Source organism: Rhodnius prolixus, unplaced genomic scaffold, assembly GCF_049639745.1.
Source record: "Rhodnius prolixus isolate KJV_2025 unplaced genomic scaffold, Rpr scaffold_1, whole genome shotgun sequence".
Taxonomy (NCBI): Eukaryota; Metazoa; Arthropoda; class Insecta; order Hemiptera; family Reduviidae; genus Rhodnius; species Rhodnius prolixus.
The window spans coordinates 7496057-7517470 of NW_027411581.1; the positions used below are offsets into that span (position 1 = coordinate 7496057).

A 21414-nucleotide genomic window follows, 5' to 3' on the forward strand; every position below is an offset into this window, starting at 1 on the left:
TGGGGCCAACGTCGTTTCAGGTGTCGTGTAGGACTGTCGGGATGGGTTGTTGTGGATAAGGCTTGTGCTGTGGGATCAGGATGTATGGTTAAGCTATTATGAAAAATTAAGGAAGCGAGAATGGATTATAGTCATTGACAAAAGGGATATTGAGGTCTGTGTGGAGGGTTAAATTGGTTACATAATAAGGAGCGTTGACGATATGCCGAAGGACTTTAGATTGAAAGGATTGGATTCTTTGGATGTTGGAAGGTTTCGCAGAGCCCCACAGCTCAGCTCCGTAGGTCCAGATGGGTCTTAGTAGTGTCTTGTATAGAGTCAGTTTGTTCTGTACGTTCATGGCTGATCTCCGCCCTAAGCAGTCTTCATAGTTGTCCGTATCGTCTATTGAGTTCTTGCCTTTTCAGTCTAGCGTGTGGGTTCCATGTAAGTTGACTGACTAAATACAGTCACAGGTAGCCGTACTTGTGTGTTGGTCGGTATTTCTCTGTTGTGTATGAGTAATGGGGGCAAGTGTCTACGTAAGGTGAATATTATCTGTTGACATTTGTCTACGTTTAGACTAATTTTCCATTTTTTGCACCAAGAGAAAATGAGGTCAAGGTGTTCTTGGACATATGTGGAAGCTTCAGAAGGGTTGGGATTTGAGGATAATATTGCGGTGTATCGTCTGCATAGGTTGTAATTAAGGTATGAGGGTGCGTGGGGATGTCCAGCAGTGTACACTAGATATAGGACTGGGCCAAGGATGCTTCCTTGCGGGACGCCGGCTTGGATTCGCTTAGCATCAGAGAATTCAATGCCACATCTAACCTTGAAGTAGCGACCTGTCAAATAGGATTGAAGGATTTGGTAATAAGGAGAGCTTGTACAACAGTCCTGGGTGCCACACCCTGTCAAAAGCCTGTGCTACGTCCAGGAAGGCACCCAGACAGAAATCTTTGTTTAAACTTATAAAGCAGTAAGCCCAATATTGAATATATTGCTATAATTTATTGAATAAAGAATTTAATTGCCCAATAAAGAGATTTTTATCGATTGAAAATCTATATGAAGGAATATTCCCAAAGAAGTGGAGAAGAAAAGTTATTGGAAAATGGCAAGAGGGTGGTAGTAGAATAAGAACAATTTATAACAGGAGAGTTTCGTGTTATAAATGAAATCTTTCATCCGGTGTGACTAAAGGAAAATCCGGAAATAGAGGGTGGCAATAAATAATAAGGTAATAAAAACTTCGAGAAGAATAGGAAACTCATCTTCCGCTAACCATGTCAAGAAACAGGATCATGTAAGCATGATTTATTGAGTTACTTTCAGGCAACAATAGCGCTCAATAAGCTCAACTTTTAGCACGGAATGCAGAATTCTTACTAACAATAGGGTTGCAAAAATAATAATAAGATTGAATATTGAAATTAAATCTTTTGACTTCTTTCTCTTTCCTATCTCACTTAGAAGTTGTTGCCAAATCGGAGCCAGCTTTACCAAGCTATGGTAGACCTCAGAATTCCAACTAAGTTAGTGCGCCTTGTTGCTATTACCTATGACTTCTGTCAACTGTGCTGTGCGAGTTCAGTCGGATATCTCCCAAAACTTCCAAGCCTCTAATGGGTTGAACGCAGGGTGATGCGTTAGCCTGCTTATTGTTTTAACTTAGCTTTGGAGTGGGTTATTAGACAATCCGATCTATATATTTTTTCATAAGTCAGTAGAACTCCTCGCTTATGCCGTCGATGTCGACATTATAGGAAGATCTGCCGATGATGGAAGAACTGCTTTTGTGGAAATAGAAAAGGCTGGCAGAAGTATGGGCCAAAGTAAGACCAAATTTTTAACAAACGATTAAAGGTTTGAAGGCCCCCCCTTAAAGTCGGCGGCTACTCATTTGAGAAAGTCGACATCTTTGTGTACCTGGGATCTCTAGTGACTGCTAGTAGTGACGTCTCGAACGAGATCAGCAGGAGGATCACATCCGAGAATAACAGTAAAGATTTCTTTTTTTAAATGCCCTTCCCCAAAATTTGATCTCCTCAATTATTTAAAATTATAAATAAAAAATATTGTTTTCCCTTTCAGCTAAAGAAAAATATTTTCCAAACTTAATCTAAAAGAATAAATTCAACTAAAAACTTTACCTAGATTTAGTACATCTATAGCAATTCATTTTGTACGAGCTTAACTTAATTAAGTAAGTTACCTGTACGGGCAGCTTAGCTACTTCAATGTTTTATTGAACAAATTAACTTAGTTTAATCTGAAATTTCACTGGAATTTATTTGTGGACTGTAATCTCTGTGGAAGCTGTAAATCAAGTGCCACAGGGAGTATTAACTTGATGAAGGCAAGGGATGTTTGGCCGAAAGCTTCATTATGTAGCTTAGAATTAAAATTAAAATAAAATTTGAACTTATTTTAGGCCGTAAAATAAGCCCGTAAAAACTTTCAAATAATAATATTGATCCCTGATCATCTCTCCTTAAAATTCATTTTGAAACTCATTCAATATTCATTACTACATACCCTCCTTATAAATTTGAGAAAACTATATAAAAAGAAAAAGAAGAGGTGACCTAACTTGTTCGACCATTGAAAGTCATTAGAGTCGATATTAACGTCGAAACAAAAAAAAATTCCTTCTAAATGAAATATTATTTATTCAAACACATAAATGAAAAATGCATTAATTACAAACTATTTCTCTCCAACAATCCTTTTTTTAAAAAATGAATTCCCGTTACATTAATGTAAAACTCCTGAAACAATAGGAATTTCCCCCTCCCTTCTAGTAAACCTGGAAGAGAACCGTTTATTCTCTATGTCCACAGAAGTATAAATACAATTAATGAACATAGAATGTACAATGTAGAAAAGAAATATAAAATGAAATATACATTATATACAATAAAATATAAGACCATATAAAATAATATACAATAAAATATCTATACTTACGTATTTCATAAAGAAAATCCAAATTTTATTTCAATAGATAATACATTAAAGTAAAGTAATCGCCTATTTTTTCAGGAGGGGCTTAACATCCAACTACCAATTAGGTGTCGCGGACGGAGGCGACTAGCAAACATACTTCACTGTAAATTTCTTCTATTAACCATTAAATAAAATCGAAGGCCTAAGACCGGGAATCGAACCCAGTACCACAATACATATTAGCTTCGCAGGTCTCGTCTGTAACGCTCGGCTACCGTGGCGCCTAGATAATACATTATTATACATACATAATTATAACATACATACGAATATACAAATGCAAAATTTACTAGGATTAAAGATTAATAATGTAGTGAAATACAACGAATGATTTTTTTAAAATCCTCATAACAGCGCATAATAGGGATTAAATACATTTTATTCTGCTAAATATAATCCCTTTTTTTTACAATAAAATAAATGATTAACACGATTTCCCAGGTTTACAATGAGCTGGATTTACCTTTTGAAAGTTGTGAAACACGCTTACCAGTTTCCCAACAAAAGAAATTATCTTACAAAAATAAATATGTACTAACAAATCCACAGGTATAACACTAATAACTACCCAAGGTATAATCCTTCAGTACTTAAAGTATAATCCCAAAGAAGATTTATTAATACTTAATTTTCTTTTGGTTCTATTCACAAAACTTCTCCTTGAAATACCGCATAAATGAAAATATAAATCTTAGCACTAATACTAAATAACCCAAATTAAACTATTTTATTGTTATTTGTAGCGATATTTTATGTATAATGCACATCTGTTTCAGAGATATCTACTATGAGAAGTGAGTGAACTGTAAAAAGATTACAAGCAAAGTGAGGCAGTACCCCACTAAGTAATCTTCTTAATAAATCCTTTCTTATATTGAATTTTATTATTGCGCTAGTTTTTATGAAAATTAACTGTAAAAACAAGCTCTATACGTATTATGAGGGTGCATCCCTCAGGAAAATTCTACTGAAATTCTAAATCCAATGGCTTTGCTGTGATATACAGGACAGCTAAATATCCGGAATTGGTGGATGGCCGCAAGAGATAAAGTCGAGCAATTCTTGAGCTGGCCAATACCCAGCAAGGAGTTAGTTAGGCAATCAGCGCATCACTTATGTATATAAAAAAAAATCTAATCCTATTTCTAACGGAGTTAGTCATTGGTAAAGGAGTATTAACTGCCTGATTGTGTGCCGGTCAGCTATCCCGCACTACAAGCGAGTATTTATAACCAGTATTATATATTTATTTAAGGCGTAATAGATCTCTTATAATTTACTTTTTTTATTAAGAGTTCTGGTTGAGGGATAAATTACATTAATGAACTTTGTTAGCGTAAAAGGAGTAACTTAACGTACTTAACATAAAAGTTAAGTATGTAAAAGCTAAAACTTAAAAGGCAGCCAAATATTACCAAGTCAGTGGTTTATATTAGAGTAATCACTGAGAACACATAAGGAAGTTGTCTAATACAATGTAAAGAAAACAACATCAAATAAGGTATAAACAATTTCCCGTAGGCATTAAGAAGCCTGCTTATTCAGGAGCATCAAAAGTCAAGTCAAAGTTGAAGCGTCACAGCCTAATTCAAAAATTAATTGGAAAGATGTAATTTGAAAGCCTAGCACATCACAATAAACATAGATAAGCAGATATTTCTTACTTTCATTAGGTGCTTAATATTTGAGCACTTATTTCTTCCTTACGACTGGAATTAGGAACCTTTGGTTAGCTTCTGCCCTCAGGAATGTGGGACTCTCACTCACTGAACCACTTCCTCCATCGTGAAACCGTTTACCGCATTACATCAGGGTGTGCCTCTCATTATGTTCTTCCAGTTCTTCTACTTATTTCCTTCTTCTAGTTCTTGGTTATTTATATTAGAAGGAACGCAAATCTAGCTTCTGCTTTTTACTTAGGACCATCTCGAAGATGTCCCACCTTTAACAGCTAGTCTATCTAACTAATCTACTTACAATTATCTACTTCTACTAAGTAAGGTGATGAGCAACTGCCTCAATTAGGTGAGTAGATCAAGCAGATTTCCGTTTGCTTCCTTCTTGGTCCTGTTCAGTCATCCACAGTCTGTATGTTTGTTTGTTATTTTTCGACGGATAAAACAGTTGCTTACGACGGGTTCTTATAGCAGCTAAATGACCAATCATGTAACATCTACTGGCACAATCTGTAGGGCTACCTATTGTTTATCTATTTGTTTTTATCTTTAATATTTTTATCAATTATTAAACTATTTGATAATTTCTGCAGATTATCAGGAACGCTATCCACAATATGGTGAATTTAGAGCCTAGGGTTATCAGGGCAACTCTTTATGCTAGCTTTTTGATATCGCCTAGAGACAGGTTTTTGGGAGCTTTTCTTCTTTCAGCAAGTGTCCAGCACTTAGAAGCTGATGCAGTTCTACGCTGATGACTGTTTTCTAAAAGAGTAGACTTAAGGTTTGTGAGGTTCTATTCACTTCAAGGTCACTAGGTCCTATTCCTATTAAATTTGGTGCGAAATCCAAGGATAATCATGATAGTGTTCATCATCAACAAGGATTCAGCCACTGCCTTCAAAACACCAACCACCCAGTTTTGAACCCACCTTTCTAAAGAAACCATAGGATTAAAGTTACTTCAATTTAATCGATCAAGAATTTATTATTTTACTTACAGTAGTACTTCTGCAGTTCAAGCTCAAATTTTGATTTCCCATTAGACGTCATCTCTCCATTGTATCATCATTAGGTTACCACAATCATCACAGAAAGCTACCAAATCTGTTTTTTCTTCCTAGGGGGGAAAAAAAATTACTTTATTAGAAAATTCATAATTAAATTTTAGGGCTAAGACCTATAGTGGCTCCTTAATGAATCATAGTTTGTTCGTTAAAAATTTTCAATGTTCAAATGTGAGTTCATGGTGAGCTAGAGTTTGGTTCGTTAAATGTTGAACAATTATCTCAAGTTTAGAGACATTCAAAATGTCTTATAAAAATTACACGTCCGGTTTAATCCGTTTTCCTTATACTTGAGATTTTCAGTTGTGTTCATTTATTGCTGGCTAATTGATCTTAATGTAATTTGAACTGAGGGGATTCTTTAAATGGAAACTGTACAAAGTACATAATTCCCCTCAGAACGTTTCCTCATGTTTCAAATGAAATTTGTAGCCTTCAACTGCGTAAATGTAAAATTTTGTTAACAAACAGAAGTGCCTAGCGTTGCCAAAAAGAAAGAAAGAAACGTTATTTTTAGTGTACAGACTAAGAGTACGAAGAATGGTAGATCAAAGAACTGAGGACAAAACTTTCATTTGCTCGGAAGAAGGCACAAGAAGAGTAGAAGTTACAAACATTAGGTCCAGCGGTAAATAAAAGATGCTGTAAAGGGCTTCAACATCAGATTTGAAATTTATGGGTTTGTTACTACGCAAGAAGAAGAAGAAGAAAGAATTGTCTTTCGTATAACTATCTTTTTAAATGAATACCCATCGCTTCTGTTTAGAACTGAATGTTAGAAAAGGGTTCTGTGACAAAATGCTTTCCTCAATCAAAATTGCTTTCCTGAGCTAATACCATTAATTACTGTTAACCAGATTTGAGTTCAATTGATTTCGAACGGCTTTCATAAAAAATGCCAACTTTGGAGAACGTGGGCATGGTTAAAAAGCCTAAAAAGTTGTAAGATACTTTAGTTGCACTACGGAGCTGTAGAATAAGACCAGGCGGAGGTTCGTGTTCATTACACCATTTTAGTCTAGCGTAGCTCAAACCGTAACTGTGGCGCTACAGGATGCAACAAGCATCCGGACAAGCGGAAACCGGACTATTAATGCACCAAGACTTAAAGTTAGAATTTCGCCCGGTTTCTCGTTTCCGTTATTTGATCATAATTCTTCAATCTGAAATGCTTATAATTTACTGTTATGATTTTTTTCCTTTTTTCTCAATTTTTTTTTTTTTAAATTGCTCCATGAGTTTTTAATTTAAGCACTATTTACCCATCTAAATACTTATTCTAACATTTGATTCATTTTTTAAAAAAATTGTACCCAGTGGGTATTGAACTTCAATGAATCTTAAGTGATTAGCGCCATTTCTGCATTGACCCTTCTTTACCATTGTGCCTGTACGACATCTATGGTTATTTGAGGCACAACTTTTTGTAATAAAACAAAGGAAGTCTCTTACGTTAGTTAGAGGAAGTCGTATAAGGGACCTCAAATGATTATTTATTTCTATTTAATTATTTATTTTTTTGTCTTATCATGTTCCTTTCTTTTGTCGTTTCTCCATAGACGAAACATCACTGAATGCTGAATTAAATGACTGAATTCTGCTCTTGTATTGCTTCAAATAAGATACCTTTATATTCAACCACATTACATAAACACTTTTTAGTCATTCTCTACACACATTTTACCAGACGACTGAATCCAGTGTAGCCTCTTTACAAAGAGGTAACCACACAATGGGTCCAGTTCACCGTAGTAGTCTTGGTAACCCCATCCACATCTTTTCTACCTTGACAGATTCAGTTTGTTTGTTTGTTACCTTCTGTGTAGGTGGACCAACACAATAACTAATTGTGTCCCAGAGCAGTAATATTCCTGTCAAAATGGACACAATTAATTCATTGTATAATAATTAACAGACTTTGTTGTTGTATTGTAGAGTACTGTGTTCAATCTTTTTTAGGGTGAATGGTTCATTAAGCTGGGCAGAAGAATGCTCTTTCAACCTTAGGGTCAAAAAATCTTTCCTAAAGATCAATTAAAACTGACAAAAAGTGCTAGAAAAAGCGTAACGTTCAAAAACACATAATAGTGACAATTTTTTTTCTCTTTTTTCTATAATAAGGAGGGGAGTTTGCCCCTCGCAAGTAAGGAGGCCCTCTCTAAAACTTTTATTAACTAATATTTCTAGAACGCTTAGTCCGATTTCGTAAAAATTTAGCACGAAGAAGTAATTAAAGCTTGACTACGTGACTCGAAAGAGCCTTTATCTTCTTACTTTACTTATTAAAAATTGTGATTTTATCTTGTTGTGGAGGCAAAATATGTAACAGGATGTCTGACTATATGGCTTACGTAGATGATGTAGCCAATATGGAGAGGTCAAAGACTGCGCTTAGGGAAACCTTGTAGGAGATGGCCGAAGGTGCGGCCGGTTATGGTCCTGCAGATTAACGAGGAGAAGACTAAGTACATGGTCACAACTCGGCGAGCAAGATGTTTCAGAGAATTGATCGCGGATCAGCACTGGTTTGAGGGCGTTAGTGAATTTAAATATCTAGGAGCTGTTCTCACTAACAAAAATGTGGTAATGGTAAGCCAAGATATAGAAAGTAGAATAGTGACCGGAAATAGGTGTCTGGGAGCGCTGAGGGGGACATTTTACAATAGATCCCTTTCAAGAAAGTCCAAATTGACGATCTACAAGTCAGTCCTTAGGCCCGTTGTAACGTGTACGGCTCGGAATCGTGGACGTTCAGGCATGCAGACGAATCAAAATTGAACCGCTGAGAAAGAAAGGTATTAAGGGCGGTCTATGGATCAGTGTGGCCAAGATGGAGTCTGGAGGTGCCGAAAAAACGCGGAGTTAAGAGAGTTGTACGGGGAAGAGGATTTAGTGTCCGTCGTCAAGCAGGGAAGGTTGCGTTGGGTGGGACATGTGCAGAGGATGGAGAGTGGCGAGAGCACCACGAAGAGCGCTGGAGGGTCACCCTGGAAGTAGTAGACCGAGAGGGAGACCTAGACTGCGTTGTGTGATGTGGAAGAGGATCTCCGGGAGCTAAATGAAAGACAGTGGAGAAGGAAGGCTTTGGATAGAGGGGCTTGGGGTCAGGTACTGGCGGAGGCCAAGGTCCTACACGGGCCGTAGTGCCACAGTTGAGTTGAGATTTGTATCTTTGTGGTCGTTAACTTAAAAGGTTTGGTTTGTCTTCTATTCTGGCATTGCACCTGAACTGACAGTTGTACAGTACAGTTGTACCTACAATATAAAACAAATTACAATTTTAATTAATTAAGAAGTAAAAACTAAGATTAATACTTAGTTTACGAACTGACCGAAATGAAAACACTTGTAAAGCCGAAATCTCTACACCAAACTCACTAATCTACTTCTGATAATGGATGCAAGTACGAAACCGACCAGGAATACAGGAAACATGCGCGCTACGCACTGAGGACCTAACCAGGTTTTCAAAAGCCAATCTATGAGAACAATTATTCATTAAATAGTTTTCTAAACTCGGAATAATATAAAAACTACAATCTTTAGTGTTTTTTTTTATTTTATAAGTATTTAAATAATAGAGTTTTGTTTAAAAGTTAAAACAAAATAATTTCGTAACCCTGTTAAAGTCGTCCTCCATATATATGTACTGGGGATGACTTGCTCAACCGCCAGTCCGCATTAGTTCAACTCGGGCCGCGCACGCAGTCTTTCAGGTTAGTCACAGTTCAATATCTTGTTATCTCTACAGTTTGTCTATGGTTATCCTGAAATTGTTTGAACAGCCGAAGGGAATTTCCCTTTCTTGCCCTACTGTTTCGGTGAATAATGGGTTGAGGGTACAGTAGATTTTCCGTTTTCAGTGGAAATGCACTTTTTCTCGGTCCTCTGAGTTCAAATAGTTTGTATGTGATTATTCTAGCCCTTTAAACGTGAAATCGCAAGTTAGTTTAATCGGTACAAAGTAGTATGTCTGCCTCCGTGGGACCAGACATGAAAATTTAGCGATGAATTTCCCCAAAAAATATCAGAAGAGCCATTTCACTGAAAATATTTTTCACTTTGTTTCCATTTTCCTAAGAATTTTTTTCCTAAATATGGTACAATTATTGCTTATTTCGAGATCTACACCTTTAAATGGCCAAGAGTTTCACCCTCCCAAAGAAATAATACAGTATATGAGGCGTCTAAGGGGAGTCGTTGGTCGCGCTACCAACCTGTCGACGGCTATCCAAGAATGGAGGCAGTAGCACTCCATAAAGCCTTAATGGCCCCATTACGTCTGCAATCGTTGGATAGCCGCCGTTTACGAGTCCAAGACATTGTGTGTAGCCTTAAACCAATGCACATATTTTTATATTTACATCCGTCGGATTTATGTACCCGTGTATGTAATAAAGTTGTAAAAAATTCTATAACTAAAATAGATAAATAACAATTTTGGAATTCAGGCACTGTTCAGGCTGTTGAAGTATTTTTTGTTTGCCTTTTTTTTTTGGCATTGGCTTTCGCCATGCAGCCAACCAGCATCGTCTAGGTGCTTATCACTAGAATATCACTCACTCTCCATTCTTACTTATAAATACACTCGCTTCACACATTCATCCCTCTACTATATACAACTATTTACATACAAACTAATGGATGGATCAGTACTCTATATTCCTGCCATCCTTATAGCTTAACCGAAATTAAAATCACAGTAATCCTTCTCTGTTAAAGTATTATTATTTAAAAAACACGGTTATACAGCAAAAACTACAGCTACAAAACTACAAAAACTACAGTAAAATTAAGTGGCAGGCCAATGTTTTTTTCATTTCGTGCTGCACGGTATTGATTTAAATATTTCTAGGCAGAGATTATGAGGCTTCATCTGATTTATTAAGAGCAGCCGAAGAAGCTGATGCTCCAATAAGCACTAAAAGAGTTGCCAACAGGTTAGGAGTGTCTCACTTGAATAAGCACATTCATTAGGATGGTGCCTAAAAATCTGTTAGGCTATCTTACAAAAATTGTCACCTCTGCAAATCAATTGATTTTCTATTTATTAAGCTAACTGAAGCTTGAGTTGAAATTTGAGTTACCTACATTTAACGACAACTATCAAAATTAATAATAGAGAGATATGCCTGAATCGTCAACTTTTTGGGCTTTAAATAGACTAACATAAGGGAGTGGTACTTTTTTGAGTTGGTTCCTGAACGAGGTATCATTTCTGAACTTAAATTAATCACAATTTGGGTCCATTTTGCTCTGGCTTTGAAAAGAAAAAAGGGTTCTGTAGCCATGATAACGCATGACCACAGACTGCGTCTTCTGGCCGCCTCAAATCTTAAAGATCTTAAGTTCGAGTTTCACCCCACCCCGCCTAGAACATCGCGCCTGCGGATTATCGCTTATTCCAATCTATCGCTTTTTTTTCGCATAACAATTTTACTACGGAAAGGAAGGAGAAAGCACGATTTTAGTGAATGCTATGCCACTTAAATAACCATCGTGTTACCAGTGAGGAACTGAACATCCGGCACAAAAATATAGGTTGAACTTCTTGATGTCATTAGACAATACTTAAGAACGATAAAAGGTTCTCTCCTCTTTGCGTAGATTGCAATGAGGAGGAGGATTTCAAACATATAATAATGATATGTCCACGTTATGTGGTAGAAAGGAAACGAATGTTTGACGACATATACAGGTATTTAGATGCACCATTTCGCTACGAAGACATAATATTCTCCACCAACATATATGTGCTTAGGTCTATAGCAGAGCTAGCAATGAAATATGAATGTATTTAAAAGTTATAGAATGAATGGAAGAAAATGATTAGAGAAGGATTACGTGATTTTAATTTAGGTTAAGCTATAAGGATGGCAGGAATATAGAGTGTACTGATCCATCCATTAGTTGTAAGTTTGTATGTAAATAGTTGTATATAGTAGAGGGATGAATGTGTGAAGCGACTGTATTTATAAGTAAGAATGGAGAGTGAGTGATATTCTAGTGATAAGTTCCTAGACGATGCTGGCTGTATGGCGGAAGCCAATGCCAAAAAAGGTAAAAAAAAACGCCTAATTTAGTTTTATCTCATTGTAAAAAGAATCAAATGAGTTTCCAAGCTCCAAGAAAATGGCACAACTAAATGTGCGACTTTCCCCGAAAGGATCTTTTAGTTTTTCCCTAATTTTCTCGAAAACCAGTTCAGCTTATTCCATTAAACTTATGGTGGTATCAACTACTTAAATTCAACTGGTTTAAACCAATTTTAATGTTGTTACTTCTGCCGAACTGGATAATTATCTTGCGATTTTATCCGTCATAGACGCAAGTGACGTCGATAGGCAAATGCAGTGCAAGATGATGACGTAAGTGACGTCGACATCTTCTGCTCCAAACTGATTAATGTACCCCTGTTGATGGATGAGCAATAGATAAGCTTCCTATGACGTATCAAAACAAAATTAAAATAGTACTAAATTTTTTAGTATTTATAATACACTATTAATTACACATATTGTATTTATATTTTTGTAATCGGCGTAATTTTAATTTACAAGAAAATTTACTTAAAAAAAGGGTGAATCCTTTGTGTTCAGAATAGATTTTTTTCAACTTTATGGGCATAATGATGAGAATAAACACAAGAAATCGCATTACTTAAGAAAGTATTTAGGGCAATGCTCATTTCAATTTGAAATAGATAGCGCTGCTAGTCGTCTAATGGCTTTTCAGTGTACTTTAGCCAATGAACAGCAAACTTTTAGCCACTGCTAACAAATAATGAAAGTTTATTTCGTTGTGGGACAATTTTGAAAATATATGTAATTCTACAATTATATTCTATCTAAAAATATCTAAGCTATCTATCTAAAAATCTAAAAATAGAATTAAGCAATACTTTAGAAAAAAAACTGGTCACAATCAAATTAATTTACGAGTATATTCTTTCCATCTTTACTTTCACTAAGTAAGGAAAGTATCGGTAACCTCTTGCAGATTTTACGAAATTGAATTCTTGTCACAAACTTCCGCTTTTTGACGTCACCTGAGTGTGAAAAAAGTGTTGTTTTTTTTTTATAAAACCATCAAAAGTGCGTCGTTCTGTATCTACTATTATTCAAAAGAACGGATTTAATACTTCGTCTAGAGCAGGGATGGCGAACATTTTTGAGACGTGGGTCAAATTTTGTTCATTTTTTTTTTTTTAGTACTAGCTCTTGGGTCACTAATGCCCATTTGCACAAGAGTTAAGTTTAAAAATTTTAAACTGAATATTTTCAAAACCAAACATCTTTAAAATTCAGTTGGCTTAACGGGTTAAACGGGACCGAAACAAGTGGCTATGGAAGTCTCTTTTTACAAACATAACTGAACAAAACCTTACATAAGTGTGTTTTATCAGAAGAAAAATCTAAATATGGTTATTTGCTTTGGGTTGTCGATTTTTTTAACAAACAAAATATGAGTAAAATTATACATTTTATTTGATATAAACACTTTTGCTTTATTTCAAGTACTACAAAAGCATTTGTCGTCATTTGCGTTTTAAAACTGTAATGATCCAAACTAATGGTTATAGATAGCATTTAAATTGCTTTTGTGTCAATGTGTGATTGAAAAAAAAAATACAGATAGAATATAAATTATCCACACAATTAGAAAATCTAAATCAACCCGCGTTAAAACAAACAAATGGTTGCCTAGCAATTGTGGGTCAGTGAAAAAGCTTGCGCAGGTCAGTGTCCGAGGACGTCACATGAAAAGTTTTGGTTAAAAAACCGGAGATGTCCTCAAAAAAATGGCTTTTCCGATTTTCTTTACACTTATTGTGCTCATTATACATTCCAAGATAATTAACTTTTATTTGAATCCTTTTCCGGAAAATCTGATAATGGTTTTTGTTTTTTTTAGAAATGAACAGTTTTCCACCTAAAGGGCAATTTTTGTGAAAATTTACGGCCGTAACTTTTGTTTATTGATAAGGATGGTTATATTTTTATTAAATATATCCCCCGCTAAAATGTCATTTCCATTTAAACTACGTAATTTTACAACCTGAATTATAAGAATTAAATATATTTCTAAAAGTTGACAGTAAAAAGAAAACGAAATATAAGTTCGAACCTTGAGAACAGCTAGTAAAATTTTGGTTTTGTTTTTAAGGCGCGTCAACATTTGAGCTCATTGGCGCTCAGAGCTTTTTTCAGTGCACTGCCGGCCTCTCGTTACCCACAACACTGTCCATAACCTGGCAGTGAACTGTAAGAACAAAATGAGACAATTAATGGATTTAAAGCTGGATTCGAACCCGTGAATCCAGTAACCCCTCAGCTAATCCCTTCCCTGCCAAAATATGATTAAAATAATTCTTAAACTTCCTACCAAAATTGATTGTTTTGTTAAACTAAAAAAAAGTCCTTAGTCATGCTCATTAGAACAAGAAATGATTAAAGCAAAAATAGCACGAAGTAATTGTTAGCCCAAACTTGGTGTTTCGATTGGTGGCTTTAATGATTCGCCATGATTATTATTACCCATTTTTAGGTAATAGGTCACGTATTTGATGGAGGCTCGGACGAACTAGCAAAACTCTGAGTAACTAACTCACTACGCTGATAATAAGTTGCGCCTGGCGTTGAAGTTCATTAATCAAGAAATTGGATTGGCTAGTATTGATGGTACAGTTGACCTTGTGGTTTAATGGTTATTTATAAAATTATTTATTTTTATTTATAATAAAACTTTGAAAACTAATGACGTAAACCACTTTCTCTTTACTGCATTAATTGTTGTATAATATTCTAATTAACCATCTTTTTTCTTACGTCATAGATTAATTAGTAAAAAGGAATAAAGGAGAGTTTCCTGTCCTTGTCTATGTGTGCCTGGTCTATGGAGTGTGTACGTAGTCAGCATCACTCGAAAATGAAAAAAAATCTCTCGAAATTCAAATTTGATTTAAGTCAAAAAAACTTCCGGACTAAAACTGCCGCCATCTCGAAGTGCCACGTTTTTGGAATTGATTTTTCGATAAACCGGAAACTAAGATGTTCTTTAAACGTGACTGCATATTAATTGTTGTATAACGTTATCTGTGTTGGCTTTTTTTGGAACATTATCCCAGTAAAATTTTGTTTAAGGGCACTTCTGGGACTTAAAGGGCGGTTCAGCTTCTTCTTAAGTCTTACAGTGTAATTAACACTAAGACCATGTATTATATATCAATAATGATTAAACTTGTGCCCTCCAAAATCTGTATTTGATTATAATCGATTAGCAAGAAGTGCATTTTCATATTTAGCGATTTATTCGCAAGAAAATAGTACTTTTAGTAAAACGTAACGCTAGACTTGAGAAAAGGCGACCGCCGTCTGCTGTTTCAATATTGCCCGGGTAAAATTGAATATTTGGGCGCTTCAAATAAGCCCTAATGATGAAACGATTACAGCGAGATCTAACGGCAGCACTTGCATTTCAGAAGTTTAAATTAGGTTTCGAATGGCCTTAGTTCGAACAGTCGATGATAGTAAAAAAACCAAGTAAATGGTTTCTACAACGCATAGCCTCCACGCTGTTATCATTAACTTAGATCGATATGTGTTTGAATAAAACAATTAGGCAAAGTTTCCCATTTAACTATATTGGTCCTCATGTTCATTGTATGCCAGTAACCAGCATGGTTCATGATAGGTGAATGTCTTCTCAATGTCTAGGCCAAAAATGGAGAACTTGTGAAGAGTCCCCCACCCGAAAGAGAAGAGCGGCATATGGAAACCTTAGGACGATTCCTTAGGATGTGTTCGTTTCATGAATATATGGGGCTGCAAAAACGGTAATAGATTTCAAGAAGCTTCGAATAACTGGTGAAGAGGGAAAGATGTTGAGAATGCAAAAGGTCTTTTAAGGGCCTCAAAGCCAGTTACGAAGAAGAAATAGATTGGCAGATCAGCTTTTGGCGCCTACCAATGGAAAGCTCCAAAGCACAAAGTAAAAAGCCCATTCTTCCACATAATTAAGCCACAAAGACCTAAAAAAAATGTTTTGAAAACATTTTAGGTTTACTTTAAGATTATGAGTAAAGTAAATAAAGTAACTGCCTATTTTTTTAAGGCGGGCTTTACGTCCAACTACCAATCAGGCATCGTGGACGGTGGCGAATAGCAAACATACTTTACTATAAATTTCTCATATTAACCATTAAAGGTATAGACTGGGAATATAGCCTAGTACCGCAATACATCTTAGCTTTGCGGGTCTAGCCTATAACCGTTCGGCTACCGTGACGCCACTACTTTAAGATAATGAGTCTCGAAGCGAGTCGTGATAGGGTTTCAAGCGAGTCTCAGTTGCTTTTACTTTTTCTAATTAATTCAGCTTTTATTCAAAGTTAGCCACTTATTCGAATCAGTTAATTGCCATCTGTTGATTATTAAACTATCGTACAAGATGAGCGGGCAGTTAATTACTTTCACTAACATTCCGCTTGATGAAAGTACACCACTTAGTCACGAAACTATTGAAACTATTCCTGTGCAACTATTCATGGAGTTGAGCGAGCGTGAACATTATAATGGCATGCAAGATCTAAAATCAGTTTCAGCGCTTAATTTGCCACTGAACAAACAGACAAAGCAAAATGCCATATTTCCGCTAAATAGTGTGATGTAATAATAGTAATGCGACGTCAATTTTAATGTAGTTAGTGTTCAACTAGTTCCATGCTATTGCCATAAAATGTAGTTGTTTCCCATTAATAACGCGATGCCTCTAGATTAGAGGTTCCTAGTTCATCCTAAAAATGGTGCAGTTACAACACGTCGCGTCGGGAGAAATGAGGACTTTACCAGTAATTGGTATGGAAAGACATACTCGAACAAACATCGTCCTTCAATCTGCAATCCAATGTGCAGGTGAATGGATTTACTGTGTTGGGAATGTGATGGATTGCGATTAGAGGAAAATGGGAAATTATCCACTCCAGTTCTCTACTTAATTTACAATCAAGATATTGATTGATTGATTTCGTAGATTTAATATAAAGATAAATTTAGCTTTTATTTAACGTAATGTTTTCTAGATAATACAAAGTTTAGAAACATGAAACCGGTTCAGAAGTTGTTTTAAAATAATGGAAATTAAAAACAAACAAACTCTGATCAGTTAAGTTAATGAAGCGCCCTGTTAAACTTAACAACAAAATTACAGCATCACAATAAATAGATTTTTAGCAGCTCTGAATCACTTTAGGAATGGCTGTAACTTTTAGAGCTATAACTGTTATAAAACAATGTGGAAAATAACTTACAGAATTATTACAAATGGAAACAAAATACTATTAATACAATAAGAGAACAGTAACCTCCAAAATTGATCCGTTTCAATAACTGTGGTAATTCCTAACCCAGAAAGTTCGCAGTTCAAAGTTGAGAGTCAGTATTGCCTATTATTTTCAGGCTAGATTTACGTCCAACTACCAAATTAGGTGTCGTGGACGGAAGCGACTAGCAAACTATAAATTACTATAAATTTCTCATATTAACCATTAAAGGTATAGACCGGGGAATATAGCCTAGTACCGCAATACATCTTAGCTTTGCGGGTCTAGCCTCTAACCGCTCGGCTATCGTGGCGACTAGCTAACATACTTTACTATAAATTTCTCATATTAACCATTAAAGGTATAAACTGGGAATATAGCCTAGTACCGCAATACATCTTAGCTTTGCGGGTCTAGCCTCTAACCGCTCGGCTATCGTGGCGACTAGCTAACATACTTTACTATAAATTTCTCATATTAACCATTAAAGGTATAAACTGGGAATATAGCCTAGTACCGCAATACATCTTAGCATTGCGGGTCTAGCCTCTAACCGCTCGGCTATCGTGGCGACTAGCTAACATACTTTACTATAAATTTCTCATATTAACCATTAAAGGTATAAACTGGGAATATAGCCTAGTACCGCAATACATCTTAGCTTTGCGGGTCTAGCCTCTAACCGCTCGGCTATCGTGGCGACTAGCTAACATACTTTACTATAAATTTCTCATATTAACCATTAAAGGTATAAACTGGGAATATAGCCTAGTACCGCAATACATCTTAGCTTTGCGGGTCTAGCCTCTAACCGCTCGGCTATCGTGGCGACTAGCTAACATACTTTACTATAAATTTCTCATATTAACCATTAAAGGTATAAACTGGGAATATAGCCTAGTAGCGCAATACATCTTAGCTTTGCGGGTCTAGCCTCTAACCGCTCGGCTATCGTGGCGACTAGCTAACATACTTTACTATAAATTTCTCATATTAACCATTAAAGGTATAAACTGGGAATATAGCCTAGTACCGCAATACATCTTAGCTTTGCGGGTCTAGCCTCTAACCGCTCGGCTATCGTGGCGACTAGCTAACATACTTTACTATAAATTTCTCATATCAACCATTAAAGGTATAAACTGGGAATATAGCCTAGTACCGCAATACATCTTAGCTTTGCGGGTCTAGCCTCTAACCGCTCGGCTATCGTGGCGACTAGCTAACATACTTTACTATAAATTTCTCATATTAACCATTAAAGGTATAAACTGGGAATATAGCCTAGTACCGCAATACATCTTAGCTTTGCGGGTCTAGCCTCTAACCGCTCGGCTATCGTGGCGACTAGCTAACATACTTTACTATAAATTTCTCATATTAACCATTAAAGGTATAAACTGGGAATATAGCCTAGTACCGCAATACATCTTAGCTTTGCGGGTCTAGCCTCTAACCGCTCGGCTATCGTGGCGACTAGCTAACATACTTTACTATAAATTTCTCATATTAACCATTAAAGGTATAAACTGGGAATATAGCCTAGTACCGCAATACATCTTAGCTTTGCGGGTCTAGCCTCTAACCGCTCGGCTATCGTGGCGACTAGCAAACATACTTTACTATAAATTTCTCATATTAACCATTAAAGGTATAGACTAGGAATATAGCCTAGTAGCGCTATACATCTTAGCATTGCGGGTCTAGCCTCTAACCGCTCGGCTATCGTGGCGACTAGCAAACATACTTTACTATAAATTTCTCATATTAACCATTAAAGGTATAGACTAGGAATATAGCCTAGTACCGCAATACATCTTAGCTTTGCGGGTCTAGCCTCTAACCGCTCGGCTATCGTGGCGACTAGCAAACATACTTTACTATAAATTTCTCATATTAACCATTAAAGGTATAGACTAGGAATATAGCCTAGTAGCGCAATACATCTTAGCTTTGCGGGTCTAGCCTATGACCGCCTAACATACTTTACTGTAAATTTCTCATATTAACCATTTAATAAAATGCAAGGCCTAAGGCCAGGAATCGAACCCAGTACCACAATACATATTAGCTTCGCAGGTCTGGAGATCTTTAATATTATGCAGCAGAGAGGACCGTACATTATTCTAAGGTGGCACTTTAGAGGGATGCCTTACCTACCCAAAAAAGGAAGTACAATGTTTTTAGGAAATTATTTCAAATAAAAATGGAAAGTGTTCAAGTGTAATCCTTAATGCAGGAAGTACTTACATGCGTGTAAGGAAAATCGTTTAAGGAACTTCCGTGAAAAACTGAAAAAATTGCTTCAATAAAAACATTTGACATTCTATTAATGGATTTCGTTGGAAAAGGCAATATTCTGAAAAAGAAATTGAGACTTTTCTAGTTATTCACCAGCTCGCTTTTCCTCTTGTGAGGTATACGTAGAAGGTGGAAAACCAAGTTATAAGTCTGAATAGATTGCATCAAATTGAGTCAGACCCAATGATTAGGATTCTCATTCAAAATGGCCAAATCAAAACAGAAGTGAAATCTTGGAAATAATTTCTAAAAAGTCAATATTAAATTCTACAAAATGGGACAATAAAATATCATTAAAAATCTTCGAATAGTTTCTCCCACCCTCCCTTTTTCAGCAGCTTTACACACAGTGAAACACACGCTCACAATGAATGAAACACAAAGTTGTGAAACAAAACATATAACGTCTAACCAGTATTTTGTAAAGGAGAAGAAGACCTACCGAACTTGCCTATATTTATGCAATAGTTATTATGTAATTTTGTATTATTTAAAAAAAAAAAAAACTAACTAACTATAAAATGGATAGTGGTAAAACTAACAAATCATGTTTAATTCTAATGAGTAAAAATAAATAAATTACTAACTCTGACATTCTGAGCTACAAGGCAGTTACAGGAAAAATATACAAAAATAAGAGACCCGCAAATCTAAGATGTATTGCGGTACTAGTCTAAGTCTTGGATTTTATTTAATGGTTAATATGAGAAATTTACAGTAAAGAATGTTAGGCGGTCATAGGCTAGACCCGCAAAGCTAAGATGTATTGAGGTACTAGTCTAAGTCTTGGATTTTATTTAATGGTTATAATGAGAAATTTACAGTAAAGAATGTTAGGCGGTCATAGGCTAGACCCGCAAAGCTAAGATGTATTGCGGTACTAGTCTAAGTCTTGGATTTTATTAATGGTTAATATGAGAAATTTACAGTAAAGAATGTTAGGCGGTCATAGGCTAGACCCGCAAAGCTAAGATGTATTGCGCTACTAGGCTATTTTCATTTTTTATGTGTTTCGTACAGAATTTAAAAAACAAATAATTTTGGTTACTGAAACGTCTAAATTAGGGAATATTTAGCATTTATTGTTATAATTTGAAATTGACTGATTGATAGTAAATTAATTTCAAATTATAACAATAAATGCAAAATATTCCCTAATTTAGACGTAAAAAATGAAGTGATTTTAACGTTAATTAACGTTAATTTTTCAAAAATGTATATTTTTCTTAATATTTTTTTAAAAAAAATACAGCTTCTTTAATTATTCATAACTTTGAAAGTAAAATGGCCATCAAAATGATTCCATCTGCATTGTCTTTATGGCAGATAATATTTAAATAAACTTTGTACAATTACATGTTTTGCTAATAATTTGAAAAGACACAAAACATTTAATGAGGATTTTTTATTTATATAAAAAAAAAGCAAAACAAAAATTTTTTGATCGATGGTAGCGACCACTAAATATTAATCGATTTTGCTCTATTTCGAACGAAACGTTTTGTCTTTAAATGAACTTTGATTTTCCGCCCGGCGCTCTTTAAAATTTAAAAGTCATCATTTTTTGAAACACCCTAATACATAACCATGATTTCAATAATTTTCTAGATAAACCCTTTTTTTTAGAGTATTTTAAATGGGTAGAACTAAATATTTTTGAAAACTTGGTTTTAGAAAGAGTTCGAACCAGATAGGGGAAATCAAGTGAGTTACATACAAGATTTTTTGTTTTGTTTTTTCAAAATGTTCCGTCCTACGTCACACCTCGTATATGAGGAGGAATAAATGGTAGGGTTAAACGATCAGTTAAATTCAGATTCTGATGGAAATTCTGAAGCAGAAATTATCACTTTAATAAATCGATTGATCACTTCGATTTGTCTTTTCCGAAAATGCCTCCTTACATTCTGTCTTTAAACTTCTAACATATCTGAACACCTGTTAATCAAATTAAAATAAATATTTTAAAAGATCATAAATTTCTCTACCAGCGATTTATTTTTTGACCATATAAGATGAACATTTAATTTAGATAGCTCATGAAGTGAAGATAAGTTAT

General features: G+C 35.4%; 2 protein-coding genes and 1 long non-coding RNA gene across 5 annotated transcripts in view; 1 reads left to right on the plus strand and 2 right to left on the minus strand.

Annotated features, from left to right (window-relative positions):
- The window catches only part of LOC141453662 (uncharacterized), a 354403-nt gene that overhangs the window by 228352 nt on the left and 104637 nt on the right, over window positions 1-21414 (minus strand). The gene's annotated exons all lie outside the window — the stretch shown is intronic.
- LOC141453605 (uncharacterized) overlaps window positions 1-21414 on the minus strand; it is a 122993-nt gene that overhangs the window by 12445 nt on the left and 89134 nt on the right. For all 3 annotated transcript variants that reach the window (XM_074127029.1, XM_074127035.1, XM_074127043.1), the window contains one exon: window positions 5669-5787. In XM_074127029.1, the coding sequence (XP_073983130.1) occupies window positions 5669-5710 (42 nt within the window). In that variant the 5' untranslated portion in view covers window positions 5711-5787. The remainder of the gene's footprint in view (window positions 1-5668; window positions 5788-21414) is intronic.
- LOC141453559 (uncharacterized) overlaps window positions 9418-21414 on the plus strand; it is a 44560-nt gene continuing 32563 nt past the window's right edge. Inside the window, exon 1 of the mRNA XM_074126939.1 lies at window positions 9418-9450. The gene's annotated coding sequence lies outside the window, so the exon portion shown is untranslated. The remainder of the gene's footprint in view (window positions 9451-21414) is intronic.